We start from the raw sequence: 27,277 nt of genomic DNA, 5'->3' as shown, positions 1-27,277 counted from the left end.
ACGCAGGTGTCGCGGCCAAGCATCTTTCGAAAAATTGTACGTAAAATGTAACAGCGAACATAGGTTAGAACTGAGCTTAACACATTTGCATCAATCGCGTAGAACAATATGTACATCGATCTAAACAACGGAAACTATTCAGCTTTTAAGATACAATGATCTCTGACGTACACCAAGATTTTTTGTTTGGTGCTCGGCTTGTACTGACGTTTCCAACAGTAAATCAATAAACCCTCAAAGTAATATTACTGCTTAACCAATGAAAAATCGCTATTCCCTTTCAAAAAAATAAAAACAAAGCAAGTAAATGAAATTCAGCATCAGCAATATTCAACTGCATTATCTTTACTTTTGGATGGGTAATTTCTTGAAGGCTGGATAATACCTCTCTGGCGGTGAAAAAAAAGAACCGTCTCTATTGTGAAACTTTTCTATGAAATTTGCATTTTCGCTTTTGTATCCGGTTATTTCATTTAAAAAGAAGTATTTCCTTTATTTCTCCTTTATTTCCACGACCACAAAGGATTTTAGGGGCATTTGTTTAATTTCCGAAACCATTCATTTTCTCAGAATAGCCAAGTCAAAATGAGAACAAATTGCTCCATAATTTTCAAAATTATCAGGAATTAATGATGATTTTTTTTCTTCCTAAATAATTAGAACAACCCATAAGAGTTATGGTTAGTTTTCAAAGAAGAGAAGTACAGATTTACAACCTGACGCCATTTTAGACTCAGATGCGTTATAAATACTTCTACATACTACTGAGTTTTGTATTTAGGATTGACAGCAGAAATTCATAAAATACAATACTTAACCTTGTATGTGTGATGGCAATGTCGCAAAGACCGTTTTTATTTTTTGCTGGAAAACTGAGGATAGCAAAATACAGAGAGAAGACATAAGAACCTATCAGAAGGCGAATGCATGGAGCTGATAGCAAGCGCAAGCTAGCGCGGGAAAAATGTGTCGCAATTCATCTGAAATTGTTACAGTTTTTCCTTGCTTCACTTTTGATTGGTTGAAAAGGTGGCAGGGGATTTTTCAGCGTATCACAAGGCTCAGCGACGTTACTCCCCAAACAATCTGACTGGACGCGTTGTCTATCAAACAGTCATCAAAGCTGGCCAATCACCGTACGTCAAGCAGGGCAATTGAACAACCGTCAAATCTGGCCAATGGATCGCCCTATGACAGCAGGGCAAATGAACAGTCATAAATCTGACCAATCACCGTACGGCAAGCAGATCAATGAACCTTGCTAAGCAAAAAAACAAAACAAAACAAAAACGAGCGAACGAGCAAAAGAACGCGCGGCTCGTTAAGATAGGAATATTTCAACACGGATTTTTTAAACAAAAAAGCCTGGAAAAACAGCGGAAACAAAGTAGCTAGTTTTGTGACGTTCCAATATAAGGCGGAAACAAATTGAAAGACTATTTGATTTTACCTAGTATAATTGATAAAAGCAGTTCAACACAAATATATCATCTATTCTGTAAATTTATTGCAGTATTTTACACATCTGATCAGCTACAATGAGAAAGAACTATACCCGGTATATGCAAAAAAGGCTTGGAAAGTTACGATTACCAAAAAAATTATTTACATATTTACAAAACCAGGGTCGTTTCTTTTGTTGTAATTTTATGGCAAGTAAAAATACATATAATACAAAGAAGATAATTGGCTATCTTTTCTTCCTAGCTAAAATGAGAACAGTATCCGATATACTGTTGTAACTACGATATTTTAGTTTTGTACCGGTACATTGTTAGTACGTCTTTCCAAACTGCTCGAAAACTGGAATAGGAGAAACCACTGTTTGAAATCTCTGCAAAAGGAAAAAAATAACATGTTTTACAAGTCTGCATTACATTTTAATGGAGCTGCGCCAAAAACTATGACAGAAACAGCGAAAGTAACCTGAGCCGAGTGAAAATCAGCTCTTTCACTCGTTTCAATCTTGCCGAGCTTGCCTCGATTCAGCCACACCCAACATTACGAGAATTTCGTACCAATAAAATACTGGCTCACAATCACTCTATTTGTTCTTGCACCCAAATAGGGGTTAATTACTTGCAGACTAACAAATTACACTTCACACTCTTACCGAGGAGGTGATTCGTCTTTCTCTGTCTTCTTCCCTAAAATGTTTTGTTCCATACGGCAGGCTGAAAGAGAGTAAATTTCGATCAGGGTGAGGTTTTCTGTCTGTTTTATTGCGACTTTTGCCTCGGTTTTCAATGCTACATACGGCAAAATATTCAGAAATAGAAGATGTATTATACTGTGATCATTGAGCTTATCACCGTCATGCCTTATAAAATCTCTCCCTAGCTTCACGTGGTCTGATCATGACGTCATACTCACCTTCCATATTGGGAAGTGGTGTGTAAAAGCGGTTCATAAGGACGGTCACGATGCGTGAATGGAAGGAATCTGAAAATGATAAAAATGGATACTTTCTTCTTAATATTTCCTCAAATTTTCAACCACGAATGATTCAAAATGTTAACGAATGAAGGGACAGTAATGTAGGAGGTTCCATTACGGTGAAATCTTGTGAATTTTTCAAATTTTTAAAAACAGGGATTTGATTAGCCTGAAATTCATCCGATTGCTTCGACTCTTTCAGAAAACCATTTATAAAATGTGCATTTTTAAAACTACAATACAGAGAAGTTTAACGGCACTTTCTTCCAAGAAAAGAGACTGCTGAAGTGATTTAGGAGACAGCATTTACAAGAAGGAAAAATGGTAAATGGTTACGATACTGCTATTTAAAGAAATGTGGAAAGGAGATGTCAGAACTTACAGGAATGGTAAAGTTGCAAGGAAGCAAAGAATGTCTGGTTGCAAGTTTATGCCTTACTCTTTCCCAGACCCTTGAGTCCAAGTTATGAAGAGCAAGCAGTATGAGATAAGCAAAGGTCTGGGATCCTCAAAAGTGATGTAAGAAAGGAAGGAAGTAAAGTAGCCGAAGGAATGTTTTAGGTTTGAGACCAAAACGAAATCATTGGAGTTGTTTTCTTCTACAGACAGAAGGTTAAAGATAAAACGAACAAAATGCATTCATAGCATAGAGAACTTCTTCATTTAAAAAGGTGGATGATTTATTTTATTGCTGGACCAGAAAAAGTACAAAGAAGACAGAGAGAACATAGAATCGAAGAAACGACTAAGTCTAACTTTGTTCTGATGAATGTAACATTCATTGCAAAACAAGGAAAGTAGCAAAGCATTATGATGCACATAAGGAAATTAAATTTAAGAATCTAAATTTCAGATTCTTATATGTATTACAAGACTTATCACAAGAGGGAGACTTGCAAAAAGTTATGGAAAGATAGTTGAGATGAGTTGAGGTTGTGAAGCTGGCATTTAACACACAGCAGACAAAAGAGTCCAGAAAAGCCAGTAAACTGAGTGTAAGAACTAGTTTTCTGGTCACTTCCAAGTGTACAGCTCATTCTTTTTGGCAACTGTCACAAGGCAGGAGGAAAGAGAGTTTTGTTAGTCCAGTGTATACAAAGGTTGACTGTCTGTTGAAGGACGAAGGTTATGGTGAAGAACAGAGCTAGAAGTATCACACAAATGACTGTTGATTGAGGTTGACTTGATGATAAAGATATAAAGTGAGCGCACCAAGAGAAGAGAAGAAACACAGGCATCAATCAGCTTGTGATAGAAATATATAAAGCCACTGAGGATATCTTTGAAGCAGTGCTAGACAGATATTGAGCTTATTGACCACTAGGAGTTCGAGGACTTCTGAGGAAAAGCCAGAGGAACAATTCTGTGGAAAGGACAACAAAACAAGAACCCTGAGGTATTTGAGCCAAATTCTTCTTAGAGGTATAGATGCAAATAAACTGCACATGCTCTGCAAATTATACAAATGTAACAGACAACCAAACAAGCTGACAAAAAGTGACAGTCTGCATGCATCAAAGACAAAATGGTAATATAATGTAAACTAAACTTTGATGTCCTCAGACTTTTTATGTAATATTCTTGTTACTATAATACAAGAACAAGCTCATCATCTACTCACTTATCATCTATCAGTCTTGATACCCATTCATCAGCTTTCATATCACTCCTGAGAAGGAAATATAAGCACAAGAGTAAGATATGTCATAAGCTGCACAGGGAATATGTCACCCAAGCCCAGCTATTAGCACACCTTTTTCAAGCGACCTACTTGCCATGAGTAACCGATCTCAATGGTTACAGCATTCAAAGTGACTGGAATTCCCACAGGAGATCAGATTTTTTTCTGATCATTTTTATATACTGTGGAAGCTCTCCAAACAGACACTCTTGTAAGCACACAGCTCTACTTATGGCAGCCTTCACAAAACATTGCTTTTCTCAACACCAAAACAAACCCTGTATTGTTACATTCCTGTAGAAAGCCAGCTCCAGTATTGTTAAGGACACCTTTTTTGTATCCTGAGGGTGTCCACTTATGACAGCTTCCACTGTACTTTATCCATTTCATCTCTTGAACAATGAAATTTAGAACTCAAACTCAGCAGCAACATGGAAATAATATTCCCTGACTTTTCACTGACGTTGTCACTAACACTGAAACCCATTTTGTTCTTCCCTGATTTTCCCCTGACAGTGGCAACCCTGTAATGTTAAATGAGAAGTGGAGGACACAGACTTGAAAGGCTGATCAGCACATACCTGGCGTCCTCTGCTGAGAAATATGACGTGGCCACTCTTAAAGTAGGATTTAATGGTTTGTGTCTCTGTTGCCATACCTCATCAGGAGTGCGGAATGGACCCTACACAAACACAAAACCAGGAACAAAATACTGGGTTGGTTTATAAAGAAACAGTGGTGATGTGATGGTGGGCTCATTAAACAAAAAAAGCTGACATTCTGAGTGCTGAGCCCTTTGTCAGAGCAAATAACTTGAATAATCTTGCTATAGATGTCATCACATTAACTCAGGCATAATCCCCTGCTAGGCTGAGTTTTGATTGTTGAGTCTAAAATACACCTCTGCCAGTCCACAGGTTGTGCTGGCTCAAATTTTATATACCCGTAGTTCCTCCATCCTTAAATTCATTCTGGATTAAAGTGATTACAGCTAGCATAAGAACACACTTTTTATTTATTTATCTTAGGCATGTTGACCTGAATCTGACCTGTGGAATTTGAAAAGACAGGGTTTATAACTGACACAGCATAATAATTGTAGCAAAATCCACTACATGAGCAGAGGATGGGATCCCTGTGCACATACCTGCATCTTCTGTGCTGTACTCATGGATATTGGTGGCAATGGAATACTTTTAGACTCCCTGGATAATGTTCTGACATTTCTCGACTGGTTGAGAATCTCCGCAGCATCAGATGGAAGCTGTGCCTTGAGACGCTGTCGGCTTCTGTGGTTGAGTGGTCTTACATTTCTTAGCTCAATTTCCTTTGCAGATGGATTTGGTGGGTAAAATGGTGAGTTGTATACTCCAGGCACCTGGTGGGTACTGATCAAGTAATGTGTTTTTCGTGCTCTCATCTCCTTTGCAAACTAAACCAAGAAAAAAATAATTGTTTACAATCCATGAATCTTAATATTTTTAAACGTAATCTTTTTAAATTTGTAATTTAAATGAATTTCATGCGATCAAGGATTTTGACTCACTTAACCAGGCAATCAGTCAATCCGTGATTCTGAATATTTTTAAACATAATCTTTTTAAATTTGTGATTTAAATGAAGTTGAATTAATATCTTGTACATTTTAATAGTTTTTACATATTCTAGATTTTTAATGTCTTTGCGAATTGTGTGTATTTTGAATTTTGTATTTTTTAATTTTATGAGATCCTTTTTGAAAACCATATTTTATATGAAAAGGTCATCTCAATAAAGATTATTATTATTATTGACAATGACACGATGGCAGTAACTATGAAACTCAGAAAACCGTGAACACCAGAAATATTTGTGGAATGTCATTGTGTTACGAGGAGAAAGCCAATGAGGCATGAGAAAACTGCAAACAGCAAGGATAATTAGTTTGTGGTTTTGTTGTTTGCTCGTATGTCCTGAACTTAATTGTGATTGGTCACAACACAATCACTTTTCCTGAAAATGTTCAGGTGTTCACATGGAGTTTTCTGAGTTTGACAGTAAATACTGCAACTGTTGTAAAATATTATTTGAAATTATTACAAGATTTTATTTTGTTTGAACAGCTGCTAAACTTAGTCAGCAAAACAGAATGATGAGTTATTTAATACTTACACTGTGGTTTAAACTTTATTTTATGATGTACGTTAGTGGAGCATCTGATTTTGAGTATCACAAAAACAGCGTTAGAGTCTGATTACCTTTTCTTCCAACTCTCTTTTCATGTCTTTTTCTTTTTCTGATTTTATGGCAAATTCCTCCAACTCTTTCCTAAAAAAAAAAATCAGTACCCTAGACTGATCACATGGTTCACATTTATTTAGTCCTCTGACTTGTTTGAAAATTTCTATCCATTCACAACTTTCAAGCTGAGACTGCAAGGTTGTCTATTACCACTACAATGATGATATTGACATACATGTGATTCAGGTAGCTACCCATAATGTATTGGGCTGCACATACTGATTGTTTGCTACATATCAACTCGAGGCATCTTTGCTGGCAGGCCAATAAATATCATATAAACCAACTCTCCCAGATTATCTGATAGTCTCTTGAATATGGCATAAACCTCCTGATCTCCTGTACAGGTCATCAAATCTTCTGGATAAAATTGACTTTTTAGTATCTTATTAGTCTCACCTCACTATTTCATTCTTGGCGACAATACCCTGTAAGTATCTCTTGCGACTGTGGTAATTATAGATATACTTGCGCACATAGAAACCTAGCAGGAAAAAAAATCACACAATAGATGGTATCTTAGCCAATCAGATTATGGAATTGTAAGGTGGTTGGTTTCCACTAATATTCTTCATATCAATAATTGAAAGCATACAGCAATATATTTAATATGTTTACAATGTGGTCATTTATTAACTATAATTATAAAAAAAAAATTTCCATAACCTACCTCTCCAAAATTTTTGAATCTGCAGAAAAATAAATAAATTTTGAATTATTTCATTTTTCAACACTAAAATTCAAATTTAAATGGCAACTGTATAATTATTGCAAGTTATACATTTAAAAATATCTGCATGGACGCATCAACACTTACTATGGTTGCTTGCTTGTTGTAGAAGTCAACCCGCATTTTAGTCAGTTTTTCCTGATAAGACAAGTTATTGTTAGAAATTGAGCTATTAATCAATCAGTTTGTTGTATGGCACTGTCATTTACTTACTTTGCTCATAGTTCTTTCTTTAACAATAACATTTCAATTTACAAAAATGTTTGGTGAAAGATAATGAATCAGCAAATAAAATCTTACCTGTACAAGATGTCTGTAAATTTCTCTTCCTTTGTGACCTCGAAAACGTCTCTGTATTGTTGTTGCACAGTGATGAAGAAATCTATGAAAAAAAGATAATATTATAGATATGTTACAGTAAATTCAAAATTAAATTCAGGTTAAAATTTTTTATCCTAGGTTGATTCTCAATTTTCCTAAATGTCTCCTAGCCCTAATTATTATTTTGTGAATTAGGGCTAGGAGACAAAGAAAATTGAGAATCAACCAAGGTTAAATAATTTTTAAAACCTGAATTCAATTTTGACCCACGACAGATACACTGTACATGCATTATTTGCAATATTGATTCCAAAAATTTTCACTTCCCCTCCCCACTCCCCACAGAAGGGACTGGAAATTCCTGTGTTGCGGGTACCAAATTGTTGGAATTTCTAGAGAGGTTGAGGGGTTTTAGAAAAAATCACGTCAGTGGGGGAGGTGTGTGTGGTCCAGGGTATGGACATTATTATTTTCTGGCACTGTTTATTACTTCCCATTAATAAAGAGTGAGCGAATAAATCTGTATTATGTACTGTTACAACCTAAAATATCAAAGATCAATGTTTGGTTGTTGGATTGTGATTTGATGCCTGCAGTGCTTTCATGTCTCATTGATGATGTAAAATGGAGGTTTGACTCCTATAATAGTGTCAAGGTTAGAATCAACTACACTTGTTCTCATACATACTTAAAGTAAGCTCTAACTTTAGTTCCCCTAAACCAAGACTGGATCTTAAGTGCTGCTTGGAATTCCTTTTGCCTTTGATCCTCTGCATCTCTGTAAAACATAACAAGTCAATCTGTTAACTGCACATCTTATTAGAGCGATTTTCATATGACCTTGAAAAATGGTTTTTGTTTACAAGTGTTTGTTATTCGTTTCATCAGCCAATGGATGAAAAGATCAAAACATCACTGCATTGTTTTCCCGCCAAAGAAAAATGTAACATGAAGAAGGCATTGTTTGATTGGCCAATCGTGTTGCAGTATGAGGTCAACAATCATGTTTGTAAAATAAGTGAGCATGTACTTTCCATTAAGATTAACTGAACATTAGAAGTTTCAACACTTTAGAGACCTGCATTTGTGTGCTTTTCAAAGGGATTTCTGTGTTGTGCTCAAGTCTAAACATACACAAAATTCTTCATTACTTAGCCACACAAATCTACTGTGCCCAGGACATGAGTAGCTGAGTGCTGGTAGTTGTATGAATTCAATGTTATTTATTTCTGAGACAGATGCACTGTACTGATATTCTTGCCAGCTATGGACTATAAGTCAGACACTGGGCCTAGTTTTACATAAATCAATGTGTAAAGTATTACCTTCGGCTTGATTTAGTATCTCTAGCTATAGTTTTTAGATGAAAACAAGTTACAGTTACGCGATCATGCTGTAAATTACAGGGCATGGGGAAGTTATAAACTTTAGCTTCATCAAGTTTTTGAGCGCAAAAACTGCCCGAGATATGTCTCTTCCGTGATCAAAGCTTAAAAACATGTAAACGAAAGGATACTTAAGGCCTTAATGGCGTAATTCTTGTCATCTAACCTCTGCTTTTGAAATAATTGGTCAACAACATTCCTTCTAGACTCCATCAAGGTAATGAAGGTAGCCATTTTGTACAGTTTCTGTCTAGATAGTTCCCATGGAAACCTTAGCCAAATCTTACCCAGTCCCCACTCTGCCTTCTTGACCCCTCCAAAAGCTCGTTCTTTTGGGGATCAGAAGAAATTTGAATCATCCTTTTAAAAGTAAAGTACGATTGAGTTTTTTATTATTTAAATATGGTTATAGCTATTGATGTGTTCTTTTTAAAATTAACCTCTACCTCCGCTTCACAAGAAATGACTTCATAGAAACGGAGTGCCCAAAATAATTGCTACAATTTGGACTTGGTCCATTGGTCACGGTATCAAATTTATGAATAACAGCAAACCCTTCGTCACAGCACTTAATCAAACGATTTGAGGAGTACTGGTGTGGTTTGTATTTCAAAAAGGTAGCTTTGCTATAAGAAAGGACATGCCATAGAACAGTAACATTTTTTTCACCTGGTTTTCAAACATCTCAATTTTACTCTCCAAAAAATTACTAACTTGCAGTACTAATTGTCATGCGTCCAGTCACGCGATGGCGGCGTGGCTGAAACGTGCGTGGCGCGCGCATCCGCTTTCATGAGCTGACATGGATCAGTGACGTTGCCTTGAAAAAATTCATTTTATCCGTGTCACGTAAATAACACAATTTGCAATGATACTTTTCTGAAGCATACCATTGTAAGGAATTTGACACAAACCTTTTGAGCAGTTTCCTAGTCCGGCGCGGCAGTGACATGGAAGGGAAAATGTCCCTGGTCTTGCCGTGAAACGCAGATTTTTTTTCCCCTTCCAAACAACTACCCCAAAAAACTATTCTCATTTATATTCTATGTTTTTCCTGTTTCCTGTTTTATTTTTTGCTAATAAAATCTTGACAGTCGACGTAGTAAAAGTGCCCTTTTGCCCTGGTCTTAGCGAAAATAATCATGAACGAGAAATAACAACAAAGAAATTCCATGTATCTATCCTTTAAAAGTGCGATGACTCTTTTGGTTACTAATCAGTTTTTAGTCATGTTTAATTTTACTTTCACTCGTAAGAGATCGGTGACCTAATCTTATTTGCTGGCCTGCGGTAAACTAATATATAGCTTATTAAATTTGTAATTACTGAAGACGCGCTCTTACAGTGAGTAACAAAAAGGGGATAGTAAACATTGATGGTCTTCCACTGGGAGGTTGATAAGGTTAATAGGCGGCCAGTCTTCGAGATCAAATTGTCAAAGAATGTCTCCATGCCTTGCCTGAGAACAAAGCATTCGAAACTATATCAGTTTCGGAGACGTTCATCACCTTAGTATAAATTTAGTCCACACCTCACCTAGAAACCAAACATGTTACTGCACCCTATATCCAGACAAAACAGTAACCGGTCGCTTCCTTGTGTGCCCTTTTTTATCGTAATTTCCTTTAACCTTTTGTGGTCATTGTTGTATCATTTTATTTTTTCTAGAAAGAAAATAGCGAGGTCAAAATTTGTGTAATATATTTCAGTTTATTTATACGGAAAGGGAAGTTAAAATCATTGGATGAAGTTTTCTTTCCTATTTATTTACATTTGCATCCCACGCTCTACTAAGTTCATAGAATGTCCTGGTACATTCTTTGATCTCATCTGGTCTTACCTGTAAGTAAGTTATGACAGGAGTTCGATTCGTGTTCAGAGATGTGAACTTTTTTGAAAGATACTATTTTATCCGATTATGACAACTATCATGCTTCTCGTCAAAGGACATATTTATTGAACACGACAAAGCACGCCAATACTTCGTTAGGGTAATAATTATTTTTAGAACCCGGGAAATGTTCGTTTCCGCATGAAATAACCCGAGGGAAGGTACTCGTGGGAGTTCGCAAACGATCGGGCCCTTTCGTCACAATGATAACTCCATATATGGTGGATGTCGTAAGAAGTTGTCAGCAGAATTCTTTTTCTTTTTGAAGGCGTTATGTCATTGGCTAGCGATGACATCACTATTTCTTTTGACCAGGCTATTTTTGCTTCACACAGTTTCTCAACAACCTACTAGTATGCAAAATGAGGGTTTACAAAGAATCGGGTTGTTTCGAAAGCCATTCGCTCTGCTAGTCGCTCTTTTGGAAAGCTGGGATTTTCCAAAAGGGACAGAGAACTTCACTTTGAGTTTGGGAATAGTTTGTGTTGGAATATTCGTCTACACGTGTTGAAAAGAACTTGCATTGGTGGTGGTCTTGTCTGAGACAGCTGCTCACACGCGTTTTCGTTCGGTTTTCACCGAAGGTTTTTACTTTCTTGTTTCGCGTTAAATTATTGTCTTAATGCCTCCTCTTCTGTTCCAACCAAGACCTACAGAAGTGAAAGTCGGATGCGTAAATCGACCCAACACTATGTCAAGTTGTGGTAAATGGAAAATTGTTACGTCGTTTGAACTCGCCCAAAGATTGAGTGATGTTGGTACGAGTTCTTGTTCATCGGAAATTCTCATTGTTGACTGCAGATCTTTAGTAGCCTTCAACGGATTACACATTAGAGGTGCTATACATGTGAATTGCACTGGAATAGGACGAAAAAGACTTTCACAAGGCAAAGCTAAACTAAAGGACTTAATATCTTCTGCCGAGGGCAAACAAAAGTTTATCAGTGGTGGAGTGGGGACCTCGTTTGTCGTTTACGATGAGCTGTCAACTGACCCTGATGACTGTAATCCTTGTCGACCGATTTGCTTAGTATTACAGACTCTTTTAAAAGAAGGCAAGAATATTTCAATACTTAAAGGTAAGTTGGGTTTTATTAGCACCAGTTTCTTATACAACGCAAACGCATAAGTACTGTATTCGGTCAACCGCAATTCTTAGCGCGCATTTTGCGTACACCTTATGTCAACAAATGACGCCGTCCGATCGAGACGCGCGATAGTTTTCCTTTGTACAAATTATAATCTTCAGTTTCGTCTCCCTTGTTAGTTTTAGATTTTAATGCTTAAAAAGAGCTTGAATTTGGTTTTTGTCGTGCTTATATTCATGCGTAGTCGTTCGTTCGTTCGTAAACAGCTGTAACATAAAGACATGGTCACGTTTAAGTTATTCTTTTGTCAAGAAAGCTTGTGTGACGCAAGTAAGGCTCAGATACCGAAAAAGCAATGGTCATGCTTCGTGATCAGTTTTGTTTGCTTGCGCAGGAAATAATCTGACGTCGGCATTTTTCGCTGCACGAATTCCTATTCCTTTTGTTAAGAGGTGAAATTGAAAGTGTTTTAGTGGCTTTGTGGGCAACAGATCCCCCCTCGAGCAACTCCTAATCTACATTCTGAACATTGACTCTTTTATACCTTCATTATCATATTATGTCATACAATCATCCTCAGTCTGCATTCTTTTCGTAGCAGAAAAGTTAAAAAAAAATAGCCTAAAGAAGTTTATAGTTGGAGGTCAGCATTTATACTGAAGAGCAACACAGATTCTGTTTCATTTCTGCTATTTTTACCTGGGTATGCTAAGTATTTTTTTAAGGAATAATTTTCACAGGCATTTGTCTGAATTGGGATTAACATCTGTAAGGAATTTTGGTATGAAATGTGACTTAACACTGCTGTTATGAAAAGCATTTAAAACGCTTGCAATCACAAAGAATAGTATTTAAAGGGTTTAAATTTACCCAAATGTGGAATTGCATTGCAAACACATTTCACACTGTCCCGATATCAAGCTATTTTAAACTTCTTGGCTTTCGAAGAGAATTCTGTTTGTATGGTGTACTTTTACAAGTCTATATTGGAGCTATCATTGACAGTCAATAACCAGAGATTTTTCCAAACTATTCTGGTTTTGTTAACCCTGTAATGCCCAATATTCACATGCAAATTCTCCATACTGATCTCAGTACATGTCAAAAGATCAAAACCTTCTCCCTTTGTTGACCATTTTTTACATATTCTCATTACCTTTTCTTTTGATGGTGAAAGGATGTTGTAAGGAGAAGATTGATGTTGGTCACTTTATTTTCTTTCCTCTTTCAGAAGTAGGTGAAAGTTACTGCATCATAGCTAACTTCACTTCTCAAAACCAACAAAGCTTTCCTTTTAGCTTGAGTTCTGTGGTCTTGTATTTCTAACCACCACATCTTGAAGCTATATCCTTGTTTTCGTCCAATTCTCAAGTGTCCAAAAAACAAACACTTCAGCTGCTGTTATGAATATCCACCAGTCAGTTTCAGATTTAAACTTTTTACCGAAAACCTCAAAGAAGTGATCAGTAAGTAATCGTTGCCAGCTTATGACACTGAACCCAAAAGAAGACAGTGCTCATTAGCTAAGGTTGGGAAATCTTTGTTCTACCCGTGAAGGTCTGGACAGTGTTTTCATGACTAAACATGTTGAAAACACAATATCCCCTCTTCCATGATTGGACAAAGCAAGTTTATTCAGTAATTTTCTAGACTGGGTTGTTTAAAACTGGGTTAAGATCACCCTGGGTCAGTGCTATATTTTAACAAGATTGCTACTGTTTCTTGATCAATGCTTAAATATTCATCTGCAGATGGTTGACTGTTGATGGTTTAATTATCACTTTGCTGAAGTTAAAGCTGTTGTTTTCAGTTTTTCATTTCCTTTTCTTCGTGCATGTTACTCTTTCATTCACGGTAGATCCTTGCTGGATCTTTAATTTTCAGTGGTATTCAATTTTAAACTGGTTGTATGTTCTTGTTCACTCCAATATTCGGGTATGTTGTAAACTAGCCATTGACTTGAACGGGTGCTCAATATCAAAATTCCTTAAATGTCTGAAATGTTTGGTAGAATCTTGAATGGTTACACAAAGGGATATTTTCATCTTTTGGCTGAAAGCTGGAACAAAATTATATGTCCTGATAATATTGGGAAGTTAAAGACCCAAAGGTTAAACTTTACATTGTTTTTTGTTAGCTTGGTTTAAATTCAATTGGATATTTGAGGGTAACACTGAAGATGCAGTTTTTGATATGGCGGGCTGCAGTTAGAAGCTTCCTTTCACTGGAGTTTTTCATATTATGCCTCCTGTTGATGACAGGTCTTTATATATTTTACTGTTCAAAATGAAATTTAGTTTAAAATAGTTTCAGCATAGTTTTAGTTTCAACTTCTTTTGTTTCGTGACCTTAGTATTACTCACGGTTGTAAATAATGAAAGAACTAAAGAAAAATGATCAGGTTATTGATTTATCTGAATAATAAGGGTAGGAGGCAAAGAAAATTGAGAATTACATAAGCTAGATATTTGACCCTTTTCGTTCCTTCTTATCTGAAATAAGGCTGAAAATTCTGACCTTTCATGTTGTTCATGTTTCGCATCCACCAGTGATCAAATTTCATTATCCTTTTTGAGAAAATGTGAAACTTTGACAGTTAAAACCTTTAATCTCACCATCAGAACGTGAATTCTCCCTCCTCTCCCCCTACAAATTCCCGGCCATAGTATACATTTACTACATAAGTGAGTTTATTGCTTGATCATGTTTTTGTTTCTTACTGCTTCCCTGATTGATTAACGTTTGTCATGGCAAGGGAGAAATTTCGAGCTCATAGCTATGTAGGGGTTATAGCTTTAAAACTTAACCAAGGTTATAAATTTAAATATGTTTTGCATGCCATCTGGTTTTCTGGAAAGTTACACTTACTTCTCCCATGGAGTAAACTCAACATTCCTAGCCTTCTTAAGTTGGAAGAATGGGTTTGAAGTGTTAGGAGTTCCAAAGGTCACAAGGAAATTAAATGTGCTTAAAAGGGAAAGTGACTGTTTTTGAAAACGAATCAAGCTATATTTTGAATAAAAAGAAGGGATGGTTGGTTTGGGTAATTCTGTGATAGCTGATTCCCTCAAGCAGAATAATTTTCTCTAAATTTTTGCTCTTGACATATAATTTACAACATTTAGGATACAATTTCCTTGAGGTAATAATTTTTATTTACCAGGGGTGGGGGGTAGGGTCAGTTAGTAGCAAGGAAAATATGGAAGAACTCATCCAGAACAATTGTGTTAGGTAACAGCATGGCTAGTGAACTGGAAACGTAGGCAGATTTAGCTGACTTAATACAGTAGGTCACTAAGCTATCTTGAACAAGATGTGATTAAAATAAATTTTCTTTCATCAGCAAAATATGGTCATGCCACAAGGTGGTTTACAAGTAATTGTATGCATTCACTTTTCAATATGAATAGCTGATTTAAAGGATTTCCACTGATTAATTTGGAGTCTGTCATTTCATACTTGCATGTATTTTTAATCGGGGTTTTCCCAGGATCAGGTAATTGCATTAAGGGTCATTTAATTTCTTCAATTAATTCTGCTGTTCTCACTGACCCATTAAATGGTATATTTGGTTATGGAGTTAGGTTAATTTATAGAAGTAAGCTTTCACATAAAAGTCCCACTGTTTCGTCCCCTTTATATGCTAAATCAGATCTAATTCTCTCAATATTGCTGTTATAGTAACTAGTCATGAACGATATCCTTATCAAGTTTAGCCTGAGTGGGCATTAAGGCCCAAATTGGCACGGTCGATGCAGACCACTGAGTTGAAAGACTTTACAACACTGACTTCACCCTTCTGATATTTTTGTTTCACTAAATATGTGTGGTTATGTGGTTCACATGTTTTACTTCAAAGTAGCAACTAGGTTCAGTAATTAGGAAACAACCTGGACAGAACTTGACTGTAATGCCTTGTAGAATTTTGTCCTTGGCACCATTGGAAATACCAGTGAAAAAACCCTTTGGTGAGTAAGTGAGGAAGTAATTGACTGAGTGGAATAGCAGCTTCATAATTTCAAGGTGTTACTGTGGGTCAATTTTGGGCAATTACATATAGGGTTCTAGGTTTTAAGTCATGAATGAAATCCAGTAATGTGACCACTCTAATAACACTTCTTTCGACATACCGTATTTTTGTCGATAAATAACCACATGAAGTTTGGGAGTTAAGTAGAATTTTGCTGATTGGATGTGTACTCTTGTGAGTGGAAAGGGAAACTGTCTTGCCTAGAGTTATGGAGATATGAAACAGATTTTAAAATTTGGACTGAAATGAACTGCACTTAGTCGTATTTTAAACTGGTACTGTTTGCTTTAAAGCAATTCGAAAAGATTAAATTGGGATTTTATGTAATTAATTTTTCTGATTGTATAATCTTGAGGATGAAAAAATACATTTATAAACGATATTTGGAATGCTTCTCGGTGTTTGGATTTCAGCACCTTTGGAAATAGCATTTGATAATTCTGAGAGGCAGTCAAGTAATTGCAGCAGCAATAATATTGTTCTCGCTCAATTTCATCAGATTCAGCACTTGTGAAATGCGACGTTTGAACCGCGCCTTACATGTAAATCCGTTTTTTTTTATGCAAGGTAAAATTGTACTCATTAGTGTTTGGTTACAACGTCTTGTGCAAGATTCCGTTATGCCATTCGTTAGGTCGCTTAAGCATGCTTTTGCTCTGGAAAAGTTTGTCTTCACCTCGAGCACGCCCAGTTGTGTCGTATCTTTTTCAATGTGTCGGTTAAGTGCTTTTGAATGGCCGTTTTGAGAAGTTCCCGTAACCTGCCGTTTTATTGAAAGTGTTCTGTACAATTAGCTTGAAGAACTTTGACCACTTTTAATAATGGTTCGCGGACAGAGACTAGAACTTGTGTACATGTGCGCGAGTGAAAGGTGATAAGTTTGATGAGTGAATTTTTTTTTACTTTTCTGATGTTGTTATGTACGGACGAAACATACTACACCTATTACGGTCAATTTATTTATTGAATTTTTTTTTCACCGTGCTTCAAGTAGCATGTTATTTGAAGGACGGAGGGTTAACTAGTTTGTTGACTTACGTTCTTTAAAAAAACAAAAAAAAAGCGTTTAGTAGCCTGAGAACCACTCATAGCTTCGATTCACATCAGGCACAGCTTTCTTTAGGTTTTCTGCAGTGTCGTTTCTTGAGGTTTGTTTATTTTTCGAAAAGCATCCAAGCATTTCTCTGTTTATCAATGATGTTGTGGTTTGCATTTTAAATTCCACATTTTCACTTTCCGAAAAGAAAAAATCATGTTTCTTGTCTTGTCGCAGAAGTTTCGCTTCCTAGTGTTGATGGGCAACTTCTTTGGTAATTTGTTTCCCAAGACCTTCCACGATCTAAACCGTTAATCGTCTGTCTGTCGCTGTGTGAACTGAGTGAAACTCGTGAGGTCGACTTGTGGCAAGTCTATGCAGTACCTTGCAATTGTCTAATAAAGCTTGTATCACCTCCAGCTATGTCGACGATATTTCCTTCGAGGTCTTTAGATAACGGTATTTGGGTGAGTTAGTTGCACTTTGAGTCAAGATGTTAAGTTGCGCTTGATCACCCTCTTCGTTCGCGGATAGATTGGAAATAAGCCGTTAGACACTGTCAAATTACCTCATGACAGCATAAAAGCTCTTTATTTTCTTTATCCAGCATAAATTCTACTGTTGCAAAAACCCGCGGGCCCTCAGAGAGGCGTATCTTGCCTGTCAAAGTTGGGCGGACACGTGAATGGTTCCATGTTAGTCGGCCAGCCTTTTTCCCGATACGATTTATATCTGGAGTCTTTCGTAGCGCGTATTTAGCCTTCGATTGCTAATTTGAATGCGTTTTGTGAAATCGCAACTGCAAAACTCGCAGGTAAATTGAGCAAGCTGAAAAGTCTTGGTTGACAGGTGTTTTGGCAGTGAGGCACCAGTGCGTAACACTGGAAAATAATTAGTCAAGCTAAAGAGAGTGTAATTGTTAAGTCATTATTAAGTAATACCTGCCCGTTTCTCTTTTCTCAATGACCTAATGGCGTCGTTCTCTTTACGTATGTTTGTGGTGAAATTAGAAACTGTGGCGAGTCTTGTAGTTTGTAGAAGAAAAACTGCAAAAGCAACGAGGAAATATGAACGCGCGGTGCTGTGGAACGCGAGTGGGGCTTTTGCAAAGACGGCGCTCTCATCTTGCTGGTAATTGTGCACCTTTAATAACTGTGTTGGCTGCCCAACAGTGCACTTGTATGCTATAACAGGTGGTTGTCTTCAAAGTCAACAGTCGTACTTCCAAGTTGCTGGACCTTTTTCTGCAGTTATTAAGTTGCAAAGAGGTACCTCGACAAAACGTATCTTGGGGTTGTTACAAGCGCGATCAATTTGGCTTTCTTTAGTCTCCAGAGCCTTTCAATAATCAGAGTTGTGTTTTGTCATCCTTCGCTTGACTTGACATCTTATTATAACTTTGATTACAGCGAGAAAGTCAGCTTGGATTTGTTTGTTTCCTGCATTGAGTTAACTTTTCGTGGGTTTGAACTCTTACTTTGCAGTGATCTTTTTGTACTGGAGTGTGGTGAGAACTCGTCAAAAGCTGCAGGCGCTCTTCCGGTTTTCTTATTGTTGACTATACAATCACTTCCGGTGCCGTAGTTATGTTTGGTACCCGCTGTCGCACAAAGATGTTCAACCGTCTAAGTTGTTTCCCTGGTTTCATTCTAAGACCCTGGTGCAATTGTTTAGCCTCATTATTACCTGTTGTTGTTGTTGTTGTTTTTTTTCAAAATTGGTACTTGTTATGGACGGTTCCCGTTGGTATTTACCTATTTTTGCGCGTTTCTCCGGGGTCTTCATTCTCTTTGTGGTTGCTTATTGTTCCAGGCTGTCATTATGTGTAGTGCTGTTTATACAACAATGTGCGCGGCTCAAATTCTAGCTGAACTCGTAGCCGATTTGCGTTGAAAAATCAACTCCCGATGCTGAATGAATGTATTCTAAGAATTCTTTTGAAAACATGGTCAAGCGCCCGGGAAGAGAATGACAGAATTAATTTGTTTATATGTTGTAAAAATCTCAAAATTAAAACAAAAAACAAATATATGGCAAGGCAACTTTCTTGTCTTTGGTAAATTCGCAGCAAAAATGACCGCGAACAAACTTACCAAGCTTGATAGCCACGACAAGCGCGGGTGATTACATGCGAACAAGCCATGAGTGTTGGTGCTCTAATATCAACCTATGTACAGTGCAGTGGCAAATCCAGACCTTCAGATAAGGTGTGTGTGTGAGGGGGGGGGGGGGGGGGGAGGGGCGGGCGGGCCCCACGGGCCCCTCCCCTGTTTCCGCCACTGCAGTGGAACCCCGCCTTACGACCACCGTTTTTATACGACCACCTCGTGTTTACGACCCTATTCTTTCGACCCAAATGTAAAAATCACTGAGTTATTTTATTTTTTTGAAGAGCTCTTTAATGCGACCACCTCGTTATTGCGACTAGGATTTTATGGCCCAACGGTGGTCACTTTAACCCTTTAAACCCTAACATCAAAATTCAAATTCTCATTTGTTATCCCTATACGTGAAGGCCACCATTAAAAACCGTTTTTGTTTGTTAATTTTTTTTTTCTCACAGGAGGACTAAAGGAATTTTGTAGGGACTATCAGAACTTATGCGAAAACGTTCCGGTTAATATCTGCCAATCTGCGGACTTCCCACCCTCTCCGACCACATGTGAACCTGTTCCAGGTCGCCCTCAGGGAACGCCCGTTACGGCCATCCTACCTTATCTGTATCTTGGCAATGAAGAAGGCGCCGCTGACGAAGCCTTGATTGACAGGCTGTCAATCAAGTACATCCTTAACTTGACGCCGCGATGTCCGAATTTTTTCAGCCAGCGGCCAGACATTCATTATAAGCAGATTAAAATACACGACTCGAATCAAGAGGACATCGGTCAGCACTTCGATGAAGCAATTCAGTTTATTGGTAAGTTAAAATACAGTATTTCATTGGTGAGCATTGGGAGACGGCGCTCTGGTAGAAACACAAGCGATTTGGTTTTCTAGTTAAGCGCGAACCATCTCGTGAATTTGTCCAGGTGGACCAAAAATGGGTGTTTTATAAGTGAGTGCTTGCGTATTTCAAGCTGTGCAAGGTGTATTGCACTAGAACAAAAAGGCATTTTGAGCCACGTATCAAGGCGCAACTCAGCGCACCATTTCGCCAGGAGGTAAGTTCGTTTATGCTAAAACTAACAAGCACTATCCTAATTGTGTGAAGCAAGGAATGGGTTACCTGACTTTCCCAGAAGGACACGTGACTATTTCAGACAGTTACAAGATAAAAGAACAAGTGTTTGAAAAGTTTGTTCTTGTGTGTTCTTTAGTTGATGGGATATTCCTGTCTTGGTGTCATGGCGCCTTTATTGTTGGGATGCCTGTGGTGTCATGGCGCTTTGTTACTGGGATACCTGTGGAACTGTGTCGTGTCCTCCTTGTGCAGTACTGCGAGGCACGGTTCCAGTCTGTATCAGAATTTCCCAGTGTACACCGGTGGCAAACGAAGAAGAACTGAAGGCAGATGGACTTGTGTCACCGGTGAATGAGGAAAGGATCAATCATCGAAGTCAAGAATTGAAGTCAAACATGAGTTGGGTTACTTGGACAAGTAATTACAAAATTCATTTGTCGTTAAACACGCAGTATATTAAACCCATCTAGTGACATGGAAACCATGAATTGCGATCAAGTAACGCAACTTCGTTTCTCACGGTTTTCTTTCTTTCGCAGACGAAGCCCGTGAACACGGATATGGTGTTCTTGTTCACTGTCACGCCGGTGTGTCACGCTCGGCGACCGTGACAGTAGCCTACATCATGAAGCAACAAGGCCTGTGCTTAGGTGACGCGTACAAATTTGTCAAGGAGCTGAGACCAGTGATTTCGCCAAACTTAAACTTCATGGGGCAACTCCTTAAGTACGAGAAAAATAGGAGAAACGGCGACAGTTCCTGAGGCTGTCACCCTTGGTGGCTTGTCACGTTGTTGTCACGTTTTGTGGTTGCGTTATTTTGATGCACGCGTGTTTGGTACAGTGTAGACGCGTTTAAAGCGTGCAGAAATCTTACCACACACGCCTTCTTTGCAGAGGTTATTCAACAGAGAACAGAAAACAAAGGAAACCAATGGACTCCGCTTAACGTTTGTATATACTACAATCGGAAATATTAAGTATGAAGAAGTATTTAATAATATAATATTATCAATAATTAAATCGCTTTATCTAACATTGGAAACATGAAATAGATGGTACTTGACCTATCTTTATTTTGATAAACGTTAGATAATTTTGGTAGTTTTGTAGTTTGTAGTCGTAGTTTGTAGTTTTGTTAGGTAATCCTAAACACAAAGTAGTTCCTTCTTGAACGGTTTGGTTGCCAAACGTTGTACCAGTTGAGTTAGATAGCTTGAACTTTTAACCTTAGCATATTGTTGACGGGGCTCGTAGTATTTGTTACTCCAAGTTCCAGTTGCCAATTCTTCAGCAGGACTTTGTCAAAACGATTTTTTAACGACTTGAGATGCAAACAATTCGCCACTCTAGAAAAGAAAGGAGACTGGACCGAGGTAACTTTCGCAAAGACTTATGGGACTGTCACTGGGGACAGGGAAAAATATTGGTCACTAGCTGTCCTAGTCTGTCTGTCGTCATGCAACACTCCCCTGGGGAGGGGCGTTGCGTGACGACACTAAAAACGGCTGTATAGCAGACAATAACTATCCGGAAGTCCCTGCGAAAGCTATCTCAGTGTAATTTCCTTCTCGTTTCTAAAGTGACGAATTTCCTTTCATTCTAAGGCGACGAAACTTGCTTCTTATCTAACCTTTGCCCTCTTAATACAGCGAACTACGTTGAAGAAAATTATAATTTGTAACATCCATATCTGGCGAGTTAGATTAAAAAGAAAAATATAGTGCAAGAGGTTAGTGGTTAATTAAGCCCCAGTAGACAGTTTTTGTTTGACGAGTGGAGCATGTAGGTTTAAAGCCGCGATTTGTACGCTGTTGAAGAAGAAACCTAAGTGCGCTTGGTCTCTCAGACGCTAGTTGTTAAATATGATAAGTACTGTGTACTTTTTGTCGTAGAGCAGTTTTCAGTTGAGTGTTGAAAGTAATTCCGTGAAGGCTTTGGGTTAATAATTTACGCTTTGTGACTGGCTGAAAAATGTCACGCCATATTTTTCTAACCCCTGGCTTACACGTTTTTTTCCGTGCTTGGTACCCGGTACACGGGTTTGGTTCAAGTTGTGAAACTGGTCGTGTCTTGGTCTCCCTCTTTTTCCCTCGCTTGGTGATTGAGATGTAACTGGTTTATCAGGTCGTGTTTTTCACGACACTCACTGGAAAACTGCTCTAGTTACACTGGCGGTATCGCTTGATTCTCAGACTGTCTGACGTCGCCAGGGGCAACGGTGGACCTTCTGAGGATCAAGCTCATATAGCAAAAATATGAAAAAACTAAATTATACGAATTGCATATATATATAAATACTAAAGTCGTAACAGTAAATACCGTTCCAGAAAGCATTAACATAGACCCGCGTTATTTAAATATCATACGATGCAACCGACCAACATACAAAATCTTAGTACATTTGTACTGTACACCAGGAAACAACCTGTTGCTTTCTCCTGAATTCGTCCAAAAAGGTCAAAGATTGGGCCTCGCTTTCAAGTCGAGGTTAACAAATTCTTGTCGAATCCTTTGCTTAGTGAGAATTTGCATGGGACGACATTTGTTTCGCCGTGAGTGGAAGGATCTTTAAGCACAACTTTGCTACTGTGACTGGGGGTGATATGCCATCTGTCTCTCTTGGTGTTTTCATTTCGTTCAACCTTTTTCCTTTTTTTTTTCTTTTTCGCGACAGCGAAGAAAAATAATGCATAAACGTGTTACCTTCTAAATATCGCAGATGAAAAGCAGTTTTTTATGCGACCCAATAAGGTGCTCAGTTAAGTAATAGAAAGTCTCCATATGATCTACATTCTATTGTGTGGTGTGAAAACTGTAAGATCCACTTTTCGAAGTAGTCAACCCTACCCGTATGCGGGACGTAAGTCGTTGAATTGATGACATAGATAACAGTAGTTAACGGCTTTACCAATAAACGTAATACGAATATATATGACAAGTTATTGCAAAATAGCTCGGCATTTTTATACCAATTATATTTTAGCAGGAATACTACCTTAAGCTTAAACCCAAAGATATCCAAGTACAAGGTGATTTACCGCTGCTATTAGTACTGTGGGCCTAAGTAATTTGAATATCTTGTTTGAATAGTCGCATATAGAAAACAGTTATCCACACTCGAAAGTTATAATTCTAGCGTATAAAATAGTAAACAGCAGTCATTTATATGAGTAGTCATTGTGGCATAATAGACTTGCTAGCAGGAACGTATTCTTAAACAGCTGTTAGGAAACTGGGATTACACTCTTTTAAATGCCAGCAATATTGTTCAGTATCACATTTGTCCTTTAATTCCCAAGAGTGATCAAGTTCAATATTCTCCTAATAACTTCAATACATATTCAAGAGAAAAAAGTTCTGAGAATTAACAAAATTATCACCTACAGGAATCCTTAATCCTTTGATCTAGTAGCGAATTCTCTCAACTTTCTCTTTAATGAAATTCATGGAGATCAGTTTGGAGAATTTGTATGTGTATATTGGGACATGTTAAGACGTTAGCGAGAACTGACTACTTGAACAACACTGGTTAATAAGTATGTAACAACTATCACTGTAAGACTGAAATTTTAGTGGACCATTGAGAAGATTTTTTTGAACTAAAACTGTTGTAGCTAAAGAGTTAATGACATGCTAGTGTTAGAAGGATTGGTCCTGTTCATTATTGTCGACAGTAAAATCCCGAGAAATTTTTCAAGGTTTCGTACATTTTCGTTTGTGTTTTTAATTATTGTTTTATCGCGAGTTTATTTGTGATTTGCAGACACAGGCACAAATTTAAAGTTCGCCGATTAATTTACGCTTAGACGAAACCGTTGTGTAGAAATGTCAGGTTGATGTTTTGTAATGATAGGTTATGCTAGCAAATGTGTTGATTTTTGCAATAAAACTGAGTGAACCTTCTTTGTTTGCTTATTGCTGTTTTGTTCATATCACTCTTGCAAAGAAAATCCCTGCATTACCCGTCTGGACGAACTTTCCTGCGAAGTACGTCTTGAACAACGCACTAAGAAAGGTAGTCCGTCATAATGCGTATTGAGCCCGTCTTTATACTTGAGACGCAAAAACAGACGAAATACTGTACAAAATGTTTGCCCAAGTTCATCCAGACGGATAATGCATTCTTAGTATAAAAACGGCCATTACCTGTCTTGAGGCAAAACCCGTCTCAGACGGACAATCCGTCTCTAGTGTGAATACGGCCAATGTCGCTCAAGCGTTCATATTTGGCGAATAGTTATACACCGATCCCTTCTAATCGGACAAGCAACTTGTAATCGGCAATGTTAGTAACTTGGCTGAGTTTTGTTTAAGCAACTTAAAAATTGTACATTATCACTCTAGCTCATTTACATTTCACATATTCTAATGTTCTCGCTGAAAAAAAAAGTTTTTAGCACAGCGGCTCTTATAGACTATAGATTATAAGTTATCATATTATAGAAAACAGGTCTTACAAAGGAAAAGACATTCCCTGGCTAAAAAGAAGCGGGGTGCGCTGAAACTCTATTCTATTCCTTCCCTATCAGTTCTAATGGTGATCTTCTGGTGTGTCCCGTTTATACCCGGAGATTCCTTGTGTTTGTTCAACAAAATAAAATTTGATTTTTTTTTTCTGGATTTAATTACTTTGGCCACCATTTTCTGGGGGTCCTCAACAAGTGGAGAGAAATTTTTAAATAAAATTTCTTTCGACTTATTGTGGACCCCAAAATTTCTATTTCACTGCTAGAAAATCTTTAAAGGCGTTGAGGTCGGAGAAACACATAATGACAGGAATTTGCACCATACTCGTTCGTAGCAAGAATAACGAGAATGGTGAGAATTCCTGATATTATTTGTTTCGACATCGGGACCTCAGTGTAGAAAATGTAGCCACATTTCTGTACTAGTTCACAGAGTAAGACAAGTGTGTGAGCACACATTTAGTCACCTCCTCCATGTCATTTGTCTAATTATTTTTACCTCATGCGTTTACTAAAACAGTTTCATGTCATTCATCATCCCAAATAGAGAAAGAACATGGCTAATAATGATTATTAGCAATGTCATTTCTAAATTTGTAACATTAGTTTAATCTCTTCAGGCGGCTAAGCAGTTCCTGGGCTCCATTTCTCCGCGAATGCGTGATCGTATCTTTCAGTTTCAGCTGCTTTACTGTACGGTGCAATGCTCTGTGAATCGCCAGTCGCTCTTACTAACTCTCTTACATTAGAACTCCCTGCACAAAATGCTGGTCAAATTTAACCTTAAAATGCTACGCTAACGCATTTGTGAAAGTTGACGCACAAATAGAGGAAGACTGCCGACAGACTATCTCCTATCTGAAAGGATATTCCTACCTAAAGCTTTATTGCAAGAAACACAGTAATCAGAAACTTACGGCGAATACAGTTAGCACTTTAAGAAGATCATATCAATTTTAAGCTGAGTGCCCGGTGATATTAAAGAACTTCCATTCATCAAACTTACTTTGTATTTGTCACTCTCTTTTGGAAACAAATCTTAACAAGGCAAAATATAGCTTCTACGAAAAACTGTCAAGAGTTTTTAGCGTCGTAGGTTCCTGTTTTTAAGAGAAATAAGGCCACCATCTCCAGTACTCCAAACCAGCCATTTTTCAGCTGCAATGAAAACCCTTGTATTTGGTAATTTATTCAGGCTTTGTAGACTTGCCATCACATTCGCACGGGCAGTTGGCTGTTGGGGATAATGAGAAGAATAAGACGATTGCCATATCTGTCTTCATCTTTATTCCCAAGTGGTAAACTTCCCGTGCGAATGTGATGGCAAGTCTAAAAAGCTTGAATAAATTACCAAATGCAACGGTTTTCATTGCAGCTGAAAAATGGACGGTTAGAAGTAATGGAGTTGGTGGCCTTATTTATCTTCAAAACGGGAACCTGCGACGCTAAAAACTCTTGACAGTTTTTAGTAGAGGTTATTTTTTGCTATATTTTCCCAAAAGAGAGGGACAAATACAAAGTAAGTTTGATGAATAGAAGTTCTTTAATACCGCGCACTCAGCGAAAAGTTGTTCTTCTTGTAGTGCTAACTGTGTTCGCCGTAGGTTTCTGATTACTCTGTTTATTGCAATAAAGCTTTAGGTAGGAATATCCTTTCAGATAGGAGATAGTCTGTCGGCAGTCTTCCTCTATTTGTGCGTCAACTTTCACAAATGCGTTAGCGTAGCATTTTAAGGTTAAATTTGACCAGCATTTTGTGCAGCGAGTTCTACTGTCACGATTGCCTGCTCTGAGGCTTATTTGCTGAAGTTAGGGAAAAATCTGTCGTGGGATTTTGAAGCTATTTACATTTCTAGTAAAAATGCGGTTTTAAATATATGCCAATATCTCAAAGGTTTTTATATCTACAAGAAAACAAATAACATTTTCTTAAAGTTCCATATCATTATTTATTTGGTATACCAAAAACTATAGAAATCGGTTGAATCTTTCATTCTGAAAAACGCAAATCAAAACCATAGCCAACAAGCACATAAATAGGTTCGGGCCACCTTAAACATGGTCCCTTGGGGGTCATCTACATAGTACCCTGCGAGCAGAGATTATCTAGGAAGATCGCAGGGCCTCTGCTCGCAGGGTATCTACATAGAAGTCTTCGCTCAAAATGTATTCTAGGTCATTCGCCAACCTTTCATCTTCCTGCTGTTGTCTTCTCATCCAGTCATCTTTTGCGTCAGTTACACAGTCTTCTTCCTGGCATTGCTTTACATCACACGCACGATATATTGCTTTTTTTATTCCATGTCATAGAAATCTTCACTCAAAATGTATTCCATGTCATTAGCCATCTCAGCGTCTTCCAAGTCCTTAATATTTCTAGTGTATTCTTTCTCCTGCTGTACTGCAGCGAACAATGGCTTAACTAATTCTTCACTGCGGGCAACAACCTTGTTTGAACCGTCATCGACTTGCAAAGCGTCGGAGTGAAAACCTGGTCTGTTTGATTCCTCCCAAGCGGAGATGGCCTTCACCAGCATCTTTTTGTTTGGTGCCATATTCTTGCCAAGAAACTGTGCCATCAGCAAATGCTGTTGACACGTCAGAGGTGCCTACTTCCCCCTGTCCTTCTCTTCTATGACTGTAAGTGCCACACCCTTTGTGCCTGCTTGTGCTGCAGAGGATCACAGCTGAATAACGCATGCACATTATTTTTAGTTACATTGCATTTGAAAGGCTCCCTTCGAAGCACG

General features: G+C 37.8%; 2 protein-coding genes across 2 annotated transcripts; one reads left to right on the top strand and one right to left on the bottom strand.

Moving 5' to 3' along the window:
- Positions 1-1,586: 1,586 nt before the first annotated feature.
- LOC140924301 (spermatogenesis-associated protein 17-like) lies at positions 1,587-9,132 on the bottom strand. Its single transcript, XM_073374330.1, has 13 exons — positions 9,000-9,132; positions 8,137-8,226; positions 7,428-7,509; positions 7,215-7,265; positions 7,068-7,086; positions 6,797-6,881; positions 6,355-6,424; positions 5,265-5,549; positions 4,699-4,799; positions 4,058-4,105; positions 2,374-2,442; positions 2,114-2,174; positions 1,587-1,834 (listed from the first exon to the last, which is right to left on the bottom strand). The coding sequence occupies exons 1-13, from the start codon at positions 9,065-9,067 to the stop codon at positions 1,775-1,777; spliced, it is 1,089 nt and encodes a 362-aa protein (XP_073230431.1). The 5' UTR covers positions 9,068-9,132; the 3' UTR covers positions 1,587-1,774.
- A 1,911-nt stretch (positions 9,133-11,043) lies between these two features.
- Positions 11,044-23,964, top strand: LOC140925155 (dual specificity protein phosphatase 10-like). The gene is made up of 3 exons (XM_073375112.1): positions 11,044-11,803; positions 19,442-19,795; positions 20,599-23,964. The coding sequence occupies exons 1-3, from the start codon at positions 11,347-11,349 to the stop codon at positions 20,820-20,822; spliced, it is 1,035 nt and encodes a 344-aa protein (XP_073231213.1). The 5' UTR covers positions 11,044-11,346; the 3' UTR covers positions 20,823-23,964.
- The last annotated feature ends 3,313 nt before the right edge of the window (positions 23,965-27,277 follow it).

The sequence above is a fragment of the Porites lutea genome, chromosome 14, assembly GCF_958299795.1.
Source record: "Porites lutea chromosome 14, jaPorLute2.1, whole genome shotgun sequence".
Taxonomy (NCBI): Eukaryota; Metazoa; Cnidaria; class Anthozoa; order Scleractinia; family Poritidae; genus Porites; species Porites lutea.
The sequence above is the reverse complement of the archived record's forward strand: the minus strand, read 5'-3'. Positions and strand labels throughout refer to the sequence as shown.